Source organism: Ctenopharyngodon idella, chromosome 11 (genome assembly GCF_019924925.1).
Source record: "Ctenopharyngodon idella isolate HZGC_01 chromosome 11, HZGC01, whole genome shotgun sequence".
NCBI lineage: Eukaryota > Metazoa > Chordata > Actinopteri > Cypriniformes > Xenocyprididae > Ctenopharyngodon > Ctenopharyngodon idella.
The window spans coordinates 7,065,402-7,080,396 of record NC_067230.1 but is presented as its reverse complement, the minus strand read 5'-3'; the positions used below and the strand labels follow the sequence as shown (position 1 = coordinate 7,080,396).

Below are 14,995 nucleotides of genomic sequence, written 5' to 3'. Positions count from 1 at the left end.
ATGAAAAAGCCAATAGAGGCAAGCTGTTTAACTGGCAGTCAAAAAAAAAAAAGATAAACCGATAATTTAAAAAATTACATAAAGAAACACAGATACTAATAATCTGATTAATGGCTGATTAATAAATTATTGGCTGATTAATACATGTAATAAAACTCAATACTATTTTGTTCTAAATAAATAAAAAATAAAACATTACAGACTAAAATCAATCATTTTAAATACTACAAGTGAATTTAAGCATCACATTATGATGTACAGTATGAAGAATGGAAATTCATTTTGAGATTTGCTAACAATTACATTTAACAGTGCTATTAAATTGTTTTTAAAGATTTGAAGTGTTTTTAAAGATTAACTTTAGTAGTGTTAGATGGCAGCAAAGGTAATCTAAATGTAAAAATAGAGGGAATGAGCATGAACAATTAAATATCCAATACCATAAAGGATATATATATATATAATATTTTTAGTAAATCTTTAGTAAATATGGTTTGAAATTATAGGGGAGAGAGGGGGTGTGCACTGCATAACACTGTACACCACCAGGACTAAATCCCGACTCAAGCGCACAGCACTGATGTCACCACCTGCCACCGGATAAGAATGGAATTTAAAAAGGGAGTTCATTTAAAGGTCTTTTAGAGGTAATTTTTCATATGACTGTACATGTGAATTTGGTGTAGGTGCATATGCCAATACTGTGGGATAAACATTTTTTCCTGTAAATAGAATGAGACTGTTGTATGTGCCATGATATAATTTATTAAATTATTAATATTTACCTCCAACACTCTATTAAGCTAAAAAGAAAACTCCAGCACTCTATTAAGCAGAGCATAACTGAGTAGTTTAGTCATTTCTGCAGAAGACCTTGAGAAGTTGCATATCAGACACAGACACACTGTTATCGAACTGTACAAAAGGCAATGGCATCTCCCCAAAACATCCCAAAATGAAAGAAACATTACTAAAAATATAGAAAAAAGGTAGTGAAGAGGGCTGAGTGACTTGCAGAATGATGGACATTGAAGAAGTGGAGTATTTTAAAGCTTTACTTTTAAAAAATTTAAAATACAATAGTAAAGAAATTATTTATAGACAATTTAGTTCTAGGTATAATAAAAGCTCCTCTCAAGCTAAGTCCATATGACAAATAGCATTTATAATGCAGGAGATATTACAGCCCCAAAAAGTATCTGGACACTTAAGCTACACTTAAAACTTAAAAATGCATAACTATCATTGTTCTAGATAGCAAAACATCAAATAAATTGGGATAAAGCAAATTTATGAAAAAAACATTTCACAAAAATAGTACTCACACATGGCCAAGCTCATGAGCAATGGTGAAAGCAGTACTGAGTCCATTATCCTCATTAATACTGCAACTTCTGTAGGGATCACAAACTGTACCTAGCTCAGCAAGACCTAAAATGCATGAGAGAACATAAAAATAAAGGAATATCAATTATAGATGTTGCTTTAATTGACATCATCAACATCATCTTCATTGTCAGCTTCAATATGATCATAATCACTCTTTTCATATGATTTACCTAAAGTGTCACACTTGTCCCGTGCTCGACAGATGTCCTGCCTAAAAAAAAAAACAAGACTTTACAAATTTAAGAAGTACTTGAATACCATGTGTCTATGCTGTCAATTGCATTCTACTTTATGCCCTTGAAAAGTGTAACCCAAAATGAAAAGTTGTAGCACCATAAATAATTACTCAAATTGTTCCTCAAATTACTTTTATACAAGCATTGATTTTTGGCATTTTCTGTAATTTTATGCCCACTGTTTAGTTAAATTGTGTCCACACCAAGTATGAAGTGTTGCCAGATGAATGGCACTAAAATCACAATGTGGAGAGAAGACACAAAATATCACTGTAGACTTCTTCAACACCTGTAAATAATAAAACTAGGTAAAGAAAAAAATACAAAATCTAAACCCTCCAATTAAAATCGTTCTCACCTTGTGATTAGGATGGCAGTGTCGTGATGTGAGTGATGGTTGTCATCCGGGTGGTTCTGACTCTGCTGCCATATGCAGAAGTTTTTCAAAGTGGCTTGTGCATTGAAAGTGATAGTGGGACCATCCTGCAGAAGAACAGAGACAGATGATAATGAAACATTTTAATAAATTTACCCTTACAAAAATAATTAGGGCTTGACTGTAAAGTACTGCCTAAGCACATTTAAAAGAGCTCTTAATGCAGACATCAATTAAAAAAAAAAAAAAAAAAAAAAAAAAGAACTCTTACCACCTCATTCTTTATAATGACCAATTTCACAATAACAATGTTAATCAGGTTTCCAATGCTGGGATCCTTATAGATTGAGGAAACCTGAGTGAGAGAATACAGAGAATTGAAATTCATTGTCAAAAGTTCTCAACAAGGGGTGTCAAATTACCAGCCCGAGAGAGTTTCAACAGCTTATACTTAAATCTGGCCCATTTTGGCCTGTATTCCATGGTTCTTATTATACAGTTTTACAGTATACTGTACTGTTATATATGTTACATATTACATTATAATATACACTCTTGCCCTAAGCTTCCAAATTGACTCCATATCCTCGGGGTGAAGTCTCCCTTCCCCAGGCCCTGGCCTCGACAGGATGTCTGCTCCCTGATTTAGGTACCCAGGGATGTAGACTTCTCTCAGAGAGAGCAGCTTGCCCTGGGACTACAGGAGGATCTGGTGTGCCAGACTGAAAAGAGGGCGCAACCTCAAAGCCCCCTGGTGATTTATGTACGAGACTACTGATGTGTTGTCTGCATGGACAAAGACATGATAGCCTCTGAGATCTGGGAAGAATTACTTCAGTGCTAGAAATACAGCCATCATCTCCAGGCAGTTTATGTGCCAAGAGAGATTATGTCCTCTCCACAGTCGAGCAGCCCACTAGGACCATGCCCCAGCCTGTGAGGGAAGTGTCTGTTGTAAGCATCTTGCAATGACAAGAAGCCCCCAGCACAGGTCCTTGGGACAGAAACCAAGGTTTCTTCCACATGACCAAGGAATGAAGGCATCTACACATAACCTTGATCATGCGAAATGGGTTGCCCCTCAGTGAAAACCCCTTGGTCTTGAGCTACCACTGCAAGGGTCTCATGTACAGGAGGCAAAAGGTATCACGTTGGACGCGGCTGTCATGAGTCTCAACAGATTTTGAAACTATTTCAGAACTGGCCTGGCCTAGCCTGATTCTGTGCAATGCTGAGAGAATTGAATCGATAAAAGCAGCAGATATTCATGCCTGCATGGTAACCGAGTCCCAAACTACTCCAAAAAAGTTGTCCTCTGAACTGGAGAAAGCAGACACTTCTTGGAGTTTAGTCTTAGCCTCAAGCGCCTTATGTGGACGAGGATGACATCTCGATGCCGAACCGACATCTTCTGCGACTGAGCTAGTACTAACCAGTCGTCGATGTAATTGAGTACATGGATGCCCTGGAGTCTCAAAGGAGCCAGAGCTGCATGGCCAAATGGAAGAACAAGATACTGGTAAGCTTCACCCCCGAAAGAAAACCTCAGGAACTTCCTGTGTTAAGGAAGGATGGGAATATATAAGTATGTGTCGTTTAGATCTATCATGACAAACCAGTTCTTAGATCTGATTTGAGTCACAATGTGAGCTGTCGTCTACATTTTGAACCTGTATCTCCTCAGAGTATGGTTTAACCAACATAGATCTATGATGGGACGCAACCCCCCTTCCTTCTTTGGAACTATGAAGTACCGGCTGTAGAACTCAGACTCTCACTTGGGAGGAGGAATACGCTTTATGGCCTCCTTCGCCAGAAGAGACTGAACTTGCTGTTCAAGCACCTAAGCCTGCTTGGGCCGTCTACCATAGATAACACCCCGTTGAACCTTGGTGGTCGAGAACAAAACTGGATTCTGTACCCCTTTTCTACTGTATGCAGGACCCATTGATACACATTTGGCAGAAGTTTTCACGCTGCTAAATAGTCTACCAATGGAATCAGTCTCTCGAGACTGACCTCTGGTGCATTTTAAGGTGTAGGTTCAATGTCCTGAAGTGGTTGCCCGGCAGGGAACAACCGAACCAAATCTTGTAGAACTCTCCTTAGAGGGGGCGAACATCCCAGTGGCGTAATGGTTTTGAGCAGAATCTGAGATATGCATTCGCTGAAAACTCTGATGATGGTGGGGTTGGGAAATCGATTTCCTGAGGGCTCAGAAGCTAATGCTGCTTTGTTTTGGGTATCCTTTATAGCTTCTGCGGAATGCCATCACGTGTCACAGGGTGACATTGCATCAATCAGGATTGGAATAGTTTCACAGATGCTTCAGACGCTGTCACGCTTAAGCCCCGGGTATACTTCACTTTCCACGCCCGGACGCGTCTTGCGCGCAGTCGCGTCCGCGCATCTTTCAAAGTATACTAAACCACAAATGTCGCAGATGACCGAGTTCGACACATGCACAGTACAATTTTTCTATACTTTTACTAGACATCGTGTCATCAACGGGACATTCGCTGGGCAGGATCGGAGAAGAAAAATATTGCATCCACCATTGCAACATAGTTCAGAAGATACACCAAGAGAACAAGAATCAAAAACGATGGAGAAGGCATGCTTCTGAGTTTACTCGTCTTGTTTTTGAATCGCTCTTTACACAGTCTTCTTCGACGACTGCACATTGTGCTCAGTACTGTGCGTATTGCCACCTAGTGGACTCTTCTGTCCTGCTTGCACATGCGCTGTTGCACGCGGGTATACTTCGGCCGTCCACGCTTGCAGCCCAAATTTCGAGACCGCGCGGACGGCCGAAGTATACCCGGGGCTTTAGGTGTTCCCCATAGCATCGACGTCAGACGCAGTGTGGAGTTCCCTTAAAATGGAAAATACTTGGTAGGGTGGTTTTTACAGTTGTTGTCCTGAAATAGCTGATTTTTTAATTTTTTTTATTTCTGAGCTCAAATACACACAGACCTCTTCGATCTCCGTTATTAAGTAGTGTTGAACACGTGAGGCTAACCTCAGCTGTTGAAAAAATGTTTCTTGGCCATTGAGAACTAGCTTGTGCTGCCAGATCCTGCTGAGAATGCAGCCTTTGCCAAGATCAAAATATAGGTCATCTAACCTCCCTGTGAGCTCCAACGAAAAAGCATCTAAAGCATGCTGTGCATGCAACATACCTGATTTTATTTGTTTTATATTCACATTCATCAAGTCTGTCAGACATATTCACCCCATGCTGACAATCTCTCACATAGGCCTAAGGAATCGGACACAGACCCATCAAAGCAGAAGACTACCGATAACTGGGCGGAACTTACTATGGACATCAGTGTAAGAATGTAGTGCTGAAGGTTGCTTCCATGATGTTCCACCATCTTGCTGTCTGCCACAACCATGACTTCAACAAAACGGGGGTAGGAGAGGAAACGCTTTGATCTCCGGTGTGGCTTGGAGTCACTGCTTTCATTAGCAGAGTTGTGCTTGTTTTCTAAGGAGGGGAAGGGGGCAGAGAAGAGTCTGGAATTAAGAGACTCCAGGTCGGACAACATGCTTGAGGGCGACTTTCTCTTCAGTCTGTTCCTGTGTCTGCGGAGTGGCTCTATATGTCCTAGAATGAAGGAGGAGAACAATACAAATAATATATGTTAAATATTACTTAAATATAGTGATTTAAAGCAATTTTATTATATAATCTGTTCTATATATTGGAAATAATGAATGAGAGATAATGAAATAATGAAAGCAGCCACGTGGGCTACTATACTATACTATACTATATCACAGGGTGATGTCCAGCGATAAGTGATTATGAATTCAAGGAGGGTTTATCATGACCTATATTAGATGATCAGATGGACTGTAGAAAGTGGCGGGAAAAAAATGAATCATGGTTTCCACAAAACTATTAAGCAACACAACTGTTTTCAACATTGATATTAAGCAAAGTTTCTTGAGCACCAAAATCAGCATATAGAATGATTTCTGAATGATCATGTCACACTGAAGACTGGAATAATGATGCTGAAAATTCAGCTTTGCCATCACAGGAATATATTAAATATATTAAAATAGAAAAGGATCATCTTAATTTCCCTAAGCCTAAAAGAGGACAAAAATTCAACACAACCCTGACCCTCTACTCAACATGGGTAACAATGGCTATTAATTTTCCACAAAAATTGCTGGGCAAAAATGCTTTGCAAAAAAACTGCTGGAATGAATCATATTTCTTCCACTAGACAAAAAGAATGCCACAACGGAGTTTTCAATAAAAATCATGCGATCTAAAATAAGTTCTCCAAGCATTTTTAGGGGCCAAACATCTCGTTTAAATAACACAACACCAATTTCAAAAAACAAAGCCACCATTGAGTGATCTTGATACACAGCAGTGTGAATTAGCCTAAATCTAAATTTATTTTGTAACATTGAATTTCCAAACACTTAAAACTGGCATTACTTTACAATGCAGCTCACCACGTGGCTTTCATGGTATTGTGCCTCTTGAGTTTCCTTATCTTCAGGCCACAGGAAGTGCAACAGTCGACAGGATTTTGTGGCAGTAAACTAAGATTGGAATGATACCAAGAACTTCCAAAATGATTTTTCCTGTTCTACTGACTTCTACTCAATGACATTTGAAAAAAGAAAAGCAAAGGATGCAAAAGATATGAATAGCATTGTGAGTATTTAAATGTCAAAAGCTATGTTTCCATTGAAGGTTGCAAATTTAACTTTGCGAATTTGGAATACTGCAAAAAAACATTTGCAAATAAAACAGCATTTCCATGTCATGTTCAAGAGAACAAAATCATCACTTGCTGGGAAATTGGCACAAAATATCTGTAATAAAAATGGTAGCACTTTGTTTTACAGTCCGGTTCTCCATGTACTGTATATATTATATACTTATTATAGTAATTACAATAACTGGGTAATAACTAGGTACTAACCCTGAACCTACTCCTAAACCTAATCTTAAGCCATGTAAGTACCTTATATTACCCAGTACTTTCTTAGGTAAGTACACTGTAAGTGAACGTAAGTGCACGTACTGTCAAATAAAATGCAACCAAAATCGAAGTTGCTGCAATTAGGACAGTCACAGTGGCTCTTTTTCCTACATCTACACATTTCCTACACCAGGATGCCTGGTGTTTGGCAGTGCAACTGAGACACTTATGGGAGGTCATTATACCATTCCAATCACAGACTTTGACTCAGGCATTTCAGAATGATCAAACCAAAATTTGAGATGCTGTGCAATGAAATTTGTCAGCTACTTAGTCCAGTTATCCAATCACATCCACTGTTGAGGCAAAGTCACGTGAGTTTTTTGTTGCTCATTGAGGTAAATGTGTTTCCATCATAGTTTATATGTATGCATTCTTATCAAATAAAAAAATGATCCACCACAACTGAGCGCAAACGTTTTTTTATTCGCATTTTTAGAATTTATGCACATCTTGGCATTTCCATCCAGTGTTTTTTAATGCAATGTCCTTAAATGTGCGTACAAATAGGTGAATGGAACCTTTTTCATGCTCAAACAGCAACATAACACACTAAAGAAGGTTGAAAATGTAAAAAGCATAATAGGACCCCTTAGTGTGAGTCAGTACAATACAGAGGCAGTGAATTCACTGCAGTGATGCAAGATCCAGAACAGTATCTAATGATGAATCCCTGTTGTGACTACTACAATCATTGGTTTGCTTTAATGTATAAAATATACCTATTTCAAAACTTTCCCACTCAAAAGGTAAGACTTACCTGAAGTTTCACATGCAGTCGGATCATCTACACTCTTTTTTGAGGCATCTTTTCTGTACACGACATGAGGTTTGATGTGTTCTTCTTCATAATGTTCACCATTGTAGCTATGAAGGGGCTCCACAAAAAACTCCCCTTCTGGTGACCTGAAAGTGCCAAGCTAAAACAAACAACAACATTGTTTAAACTGGTCCATGGCCAGTGAAATCTATACACACATTCTGTAAATGTGACTGTAAATTGCCCTTACAACTTCCCCCTAAGATTTTATTTACGTACAAATCCTAAGTGGCTGATGGAGTGATAAAGTAAACATACACTGCATGCATATCAGTGTACTGGCCTCTGGGGGGTAATGAATGCAGAATGTGGCTGATAACTATCGGAACATTCTGCTATACTTGCAAAGTATAATGTTTTGAAATGTTACTTTTTTAATAGATAAAGCCAGCAAGAAGCATATATGGTAAATGTTCCCCTTATTTTATCCCCTAAACATACTGAACAGTTTTGAGGTTGGTTATTATATTACAGAAAACAGATTATAGCCAAATTGTTTGTAGGCTATACATCTGAGTATGAAAGGATACAAACTGGCCATCACGAACAAGCTTGACTTAATTTACTTATAAAATATTGAATGCGTAAGAATACCTGTGCAATAAATATTAATGACATTTAATACCGTATAATATATAATCTTTGCTACAGGCACTGTATGCTAAGTTGTTATCTAGACAAGTAACCCAAACTTTTCAAACCCTGAAAGGAGCCATACAGGAATGATATGTTTTATCAGATTTGTGACAATTTCTTTAAAATGTCGGTTGAAATCGAATAAAAGATAAAAATTGAATTTTACATTACATTTTCTCTTTCATGTTTTGTTGAATGTATTGAAAATGTTAGACTGACAGCTGGTTCAGTTTTTACGGTCCTTGGGAATGATCAAGAGCAAAACTGACTGCAAACATCAGACTAATTGAAAATGCAGGTAATTAGGGACATAGTTCCTTCCATATTTCAATGTTTTCAATGAAAGTCTACAGCTCTCATGAATGCATATTTTAAAACAAAGTACTTATATTAATCATTGTTTTCTGACAATGTTGTATGAAATCTAGCCAGGATTGGGGGTTTGTTGAGGTGACGTATGGGCCTAACTAATATGTTTATGCGAGTTTGTGTCCTCCATTTATACTCAATTGTTAAAGTGATTTGTGAACAGTCCTTCTTTTTTGTTTTAATTTGTAATCTTTTCAACAAAAATTTGCAAGTAAATGTCACCATTATGATGGTAAAATTTAGGCTATGTTTCTCCATTGACTGCCATTCAAAACTAACCATATATTCTTACAAAACTCCAATGCATGGTCTAATGCAGGATTGTCAAACTCCGGTCCTGGAAAGCCAAAGTCCTGCAGAGTTCAGCCCCAACCCTGATAAAAACTCACCTGCCTGTAGCTTTCTAATAACCCTTCAGACCTTGATTAGCATGTTCAGGTGTGTTTGATTAGGGTTGAAGCAAAACTCTGCAGGACTGTGGCTTTCCAGGACCGACGTTCGCCACCCCTGCTTTAGAACATGCATTGCTGGGATGTCATGGCCGGATGTCAGTGACGACAAAAGAACCGCTGGATTTTTGAACAGGTTCTTTGAAACAAACAATTCGACAGAACCTATTCGAACCACTACTCTAGTTCCCACGACTGCTTCTGATCTGTGAGAAACGATGTTATATGGCGCGAAGTTACGTTCACATCAACAGATGACATCTGAGTCCCATATATGGACTGCCGTTGACGTCAGCACACTGCTGCTGCTTATGCCACTGATGAGTGTGCGTCACCCAACTCATTTATATAGAGTAGTAGATGTACTACCAAGTTTGAGAAAATACTTTCTAAGTGATCAAAAGTGGTGCGCATGGATCCGACTAACTTGCGCCATTCTATTCTAACTATGTAGCCCAATCACATACGAAAGATTTGAAGTAGCCTATATATGAACATTTGCAAAGTTTTCGAATGCTTACTGCGACCTGAATTGCATAAAAGAGCCTATGATAATGATTATCGTTATTATTAATATAGAGATAATATATTAAGTACATCTTTTAAACTCACCAAACCGGAGCAGAGGCTGATTACTGCAGTATGCTCCTGCCCAGCGTTCACATGTCCTTTATAAAAGCAGTGCTGATACTCCGTGTCCTCCTCCCCCTCTTCTGAATTATGACCTTCACTGGATGCTCCGAGTATCGTGACAGTGTAAACTGGAGCAATAAATCCCGACTCGAGCGTAAGGTTAAGGTAATAGTCCTGCCCAAAGGCAGATATTTGATAATAGACGTGCGGAGAGGTCCAATGATGGGAGATGTTGCCGGTTATTGGGTCGGTACTCCGCTTTCTCCTCTTGAAGTGCACGCCCGTTGGCAGTTTGTCACCGGCTTCATTCACTCTGGCCGGAGTTACAATCTCATACGCGCCAAACTGCGGTAATTTCGCTGTGGACGAGAACACAGATTAAAATTCAGTAACAATGGGTCATTCTATGAAATGAATGTTGTTTCTTGTGTAATAAACTTATTTTCAAAGTACATTTTTGTAACATTTTATTTGATAAATTATATCTAAATGATCGTAAATTGCACTGCACTGTATATGTAGGCTAACAATTATACTGAAAGGTAACAGGGTTGACCCTTTTAGTTTAATTTGACATACAAGCCTACAATTGATTGAAAGACAATTTAATGTCGATATTTGTTATAAATATCTGTTTTTTGGTTATCAATATTCAAGGTAACAGGGTTGACAGTGTGAGATCATTCCATACTGATGATAAACATAAAAAGTGATGAAAATGGGATAGGCTACTTCAACTTGTTCTTGAAGAGTTCACTTCTTTAAAAAGTTATTAGAATACGTTGTTTATTTATAGAATTATTTGTTATTTAAAATAGGGAAATATGAAAAGTAACAGTGTTGAACAAAACTTCAAGTCTTCTTTAATAATTCATTAACTTATATAGGCTAGCCTATCCTACATATAAAAAATATTTGCTAAGAGATATTTGCTAACAAATACTTGCTAACAGATGCCTTATTCTAACAGATATACAACTCCATAAGATTAATCAGGTGTCAGTCAGTTGACGTTTCAAACTATTACTCGAAGACTCTTCAAAATACGCGCTATGAGCTCTGCAAGGAAAGTCATTCATTCTCCGCGCCTCAAGGTACTGATCTGAATGAGAGTAAAAGATCATGAAAAGAGCTCTTACCTTTCTCTGAGTCTCGCGGTCTCCCTGTTGAAGCTAGTGCATTCATAAAATCAGAGAGTAATACAAAAAAGCTTAGTCCCCAGAAGAACAAAAACATGATTGTCCACGTTAAGGAAAATGAATGCAAGCAAGCCCAAATACAGTATTCCGCTGTCTCTTGAAGCCACGCTCAGCCGGACTTTCTGCCGTACGGTTGCCACATTCAAAGCGTTTCTCCTCTACTTTACAGAAGTGACTTCCATGTCGCTAACAAGCGCTCGGTCGGACCTCTTGGCTTGCATGCATAATACCAGAAAGGGGGTCGATGCAACTGTGGTGGTCTACAGTTTGCTGATTACTTTAGCCGAGACTTGGGCGTACTCTAAGAGACACCCCTCTCTCCGAAAGCCACTCCTGCCATATGTGTCGCTATAATGTAGCGTGCAGACTAAACTACATTTCAAAATCACTGAACATATTACTCATAATGATCATCCACTTGCGTTATGTTCTTGTTCCAACTTCAGATTGTGCAGTTATACTGTATGTACAGTCAGTTAGATAAGCACACAGTTGCTTTTCTCCTAAGTTAGTTCTTAGTCTAATTAATGTTCACTTTAATACAAAAAGTAGTCTTCAGCTTTAAGTAAGGAGCATTGCAAATTTGAACACCTGATCTTAAACATAATCTTGAATAGAATGACATTACTGGTGAAGTCCACTGAGGTTTCCATATAGGAAAACCCTTTGTATATGGTCATTTTCCTCTTTTTAGTCTACGTTTTTAAGCATTTGTGTCTGTCCCAAGACCTATGTCCCAGAAATGTGCATTTAAATGGCATTTATATGACTGATAACAAGTGTTTTTCAGTGGCCGATGCTGATATTAGTGAGTAGAAAGCAGGGTGGCCGAAGACTAATGCTGATATATGTGATATTATAACTTAAAGCAATTGAGCAATATCCTTATGCATTTTGCACAATATTCACTTATATACACTGCCCGGCCAAAAAAAAAAAAAAAAAAAAGGCGCTGTTTGGATATTAATAGGCAAATACTTAAGAATCTATGATCATTATTACAGTGATTATTATGTTTCTAGCATGTTATATGTTTGGCAACAGTTCTTTTAACCCTTAAAGATGGTGTGTGTAGTTTTTCATTTCTTAAACAACCATGTAGGAAAACACATCATAGCCATATTCCAGGATGACAATGTCAAGATTCACCAGGGTTAAAATTGGGAAAGAATAGTTGGGAGGGAGCATGAAGAATCATTTTCACACATGAATTGGCACCTCTGAATCCAGACCTTAATTTCATTGAAAGTCTTTGGGATGTGCTGGAGTAGACTTTACAGAGTGCTCACCTCTTGCATTGTCAATACAAGATCTTGACCAAAAATTGATGCACCTCTTGATGGAATTAACATCACAACATTTATTTCCATCGAGAGGTGCATCATTTTTTGGTCAAGATCTTGTATTGACAATGCAAAAGGTGAGCACTCTGTAAAGTCTCCTCCAGCACATCCCAAAAACTTACACTGAGGTTAAGGTCAGTGCCAATTCATGTGTGAAAATGGTTCTTCATGCTCCCTCCCAACAATTCTTTTACAATTTGAGCCTGATGAATCTTGACATTGTCATCCTGGAATATGGCCATGATACATCTTAATACATGGTTGTTTAAGAAATGAAAAGCTACACACTCCATCTTTTAGGGTTAAAAGAACCGTTGCCAAACATATAACATGCTAGAAACATAATAATCACTGTACTAATGATCCATCCATAGACTCTTAAGTATTTGCCTATTAAAATTCAAACAGCGATTTTTTATTTTATTTTATTTTTTTAGCCGGGCAGTGTATATTGTATCAATAACAAATGTTACTCTGCATTCTAATTGCTAATTAGTATCCTAAGAAGACTTTGATGAGCTGATTTTTAAATTACTTCATGCATGCATGTGCACTATAAACATCTCAGGTCGATACATTGCTCATTATAGCCACAAACTCTTACAGTATCTCTATTTACAGTTAAAGTAGGCTATCTTCTCTGAAGTGACTATAAACCTGCCGCTTCATGGGATTCACTGGGTTATAGATTTGGACAAAGCAGAGTACAAACGGTTTTCCATTACAGCTATGTTTTAGGTTTAGATGAAAGGAGTTGGAGATTGTATCTCCACTGTAGGATTTCCTGGAGTGAATGTGGATCTTACTGTGCACCAGCTGTAAGGCTCCTCAATGGAAAGTATGAATGAGGGAGAGAGAGGCTGAGTATAGCGTGTTGGACTTTGTAATCGTGTATCAAGGGTGACCTCAAGTCAGTGTAAACTTCACTTCCTCTCGGCTTTGATGAGATGATAAGAACTAGCTTGAATGGATGCTGAAATTTGGCTTGAGTGTTCAAAGAAGGGTCAAGATGAGATGCTGAATGTCCCTGAACCACCATGCTGAAATTTACCTCACCATCAACAGGCAATCAGATATAATATCTAAATTCCCAGGTTCTGGATTGTTCTTTTCTTCATCCTGCAGTTGAGGCAGATGCTTGTGCGTTCTCATGAGAAAAATAGGGTGGAGAGAAATTTTTAAGGTTATGATCCAATTGAACACAGGTTGCTACACACAAATGCACATTTGGATTGGATTGCAACTCAACAAAATGACCCAGCAGTCATTCAGAAATGTATGGAAGCCTATTTTCCCCTCAGAGTAAAAAAATGAAAAAGGTACTTGTGACAAAGTTAAAAAATAAGAAATAAAGTCACATTTGTGGGATGTAAAGTCACAATTAAGAGAAACAAAGTGGCAATCCTGAGAAACAGTTACATTGAAGTCCCATTTGTGGGATATAAAGTCGCAATTATGAGAAACAAATTCATAAATGAGAAATATAAAGTCAGAAACAAAGTGGCAATTACAAGAAACACAGCTTCAAACAAGAACCTCAAACAAAAAAATTCAAACAAGAAACAAGAAGTTCACAATTGTGAGACATAGAGTCACACTTAAGATAAACAAAGTGACAGTTGCACTTTGCATGAAATAGTCATAATTGCATGAAACAAATTCAATTTCACAATTACCTTGTGAGATATAAAGTCAAAATTATACAAAATTTTCCTATAGATATTTAGTTTTGACGAGGTGTGTGTGCCAAATTAGGTGTTATTAACAAGGATTTTAAGGTATGGTTGCTACATTGTAAACAATTTTCATGATTTATCACAACATTTTTTCTTTTGTCAAATCAACTTTGTTAATTAATGTGGTTCAGATAACATAATATTTTGAGTTTCTGTTGATTAAACCAATCGCCTTCATTGTATTAACTAAAATTTTTAATTTCAATGAACTCAAAATTTTAAGGCAACCAGGTAACTTACTTTTTTAAGTTAAATCAACAATTCTTTTTTACAGTGTAGGTGATTTTGTTTTGGAACCTTCAGAAAACTTTAACTCGATTTTTCTCAAAATTGACTTTGCTGACTCTATCGACTTCAAATAGGTGTAAGTCATTTGTTCTCTGATTCCAACAAACCATACATCATTTTGAAGGTTTTTCAATAGTGGTTGTGAAAATTTGCTTATTCAACTCATTTTGCCAGCACAGGTCACATATATTCATTTAGCAGATGCTTTATCACAATTATTTTTTTAACTCAGCGGCAGAAACAGACTTCCATAGAAATGTAATGTGTTTCACACTCAATATCATGTCTTTTATGTTAATCTCTAACAAAATTAGGCCATACCCTCTTGTCACAGTTGTCTCTGGATTGTGCGCTTGGCCATAGTTTTTTTTTTTTTTTTTTAAGTTCTTCAGAATAAATTCCCACAATATTGCACTACAAAAAGCTTTCTTGGGAACTATCTCAAAATAGAAAAGGGGCTGATTTTAGGTGTAGAAATATGCCTATATTAGCTAGTTGATGTT

At 37.6% G+C, this 14,995-nt stretch overlaps 1 protein-coding gene across 1 annotated transcript in view; it reads right to left on the bottom strand.

Annotated features, from left to right (window-relative positions):
- The window catches only part of adamts9 (ADAM metallopeptidase with thrombospondin type 1 motif, 9), a 58,216-nt gene extending 46,797 nt beyond the window's left edge, over positions 1–11,419 (bottom strand). The window contains exons 1-8 of the mRNA XM_051912463.1: positions 11,066–11,419; positions 9,906–10,285; positions 7,780–7,939; positions 5,325–5,614; positions 2,273–2,356; positions 1,984–2,108; positions 1,560–1,600; positions 1,326–1,431 (exon numbers count right to left, since the gene is read on the bottom strand). Of these exons, the coding sequence (XP_051768423.1) occupies positions 1,326–1,431; positions 1,560–1,600; positions 1,984–2,108; positions 2,273–2,356; positions 5,325–5,614; positions 7,780–7,939; positions 9,906–10,285; positions 11,066–11,162 (1,283 nt within the window). The 5' untranslated portion in view covers positions 11,163–11,419. The remainder of the gene's footprint in view (positions 1–1,325; positions 1,432–1,559; positions 1,601–1,983; positions 2,109–2,272; positions 2,357–5,324; positions 5,615–7,779; positions 7,940–9,905; positions 10,286–11,065) is intronic.
- Positions 11,420–14,995: the final 3,576 nt, after the last annotated feature.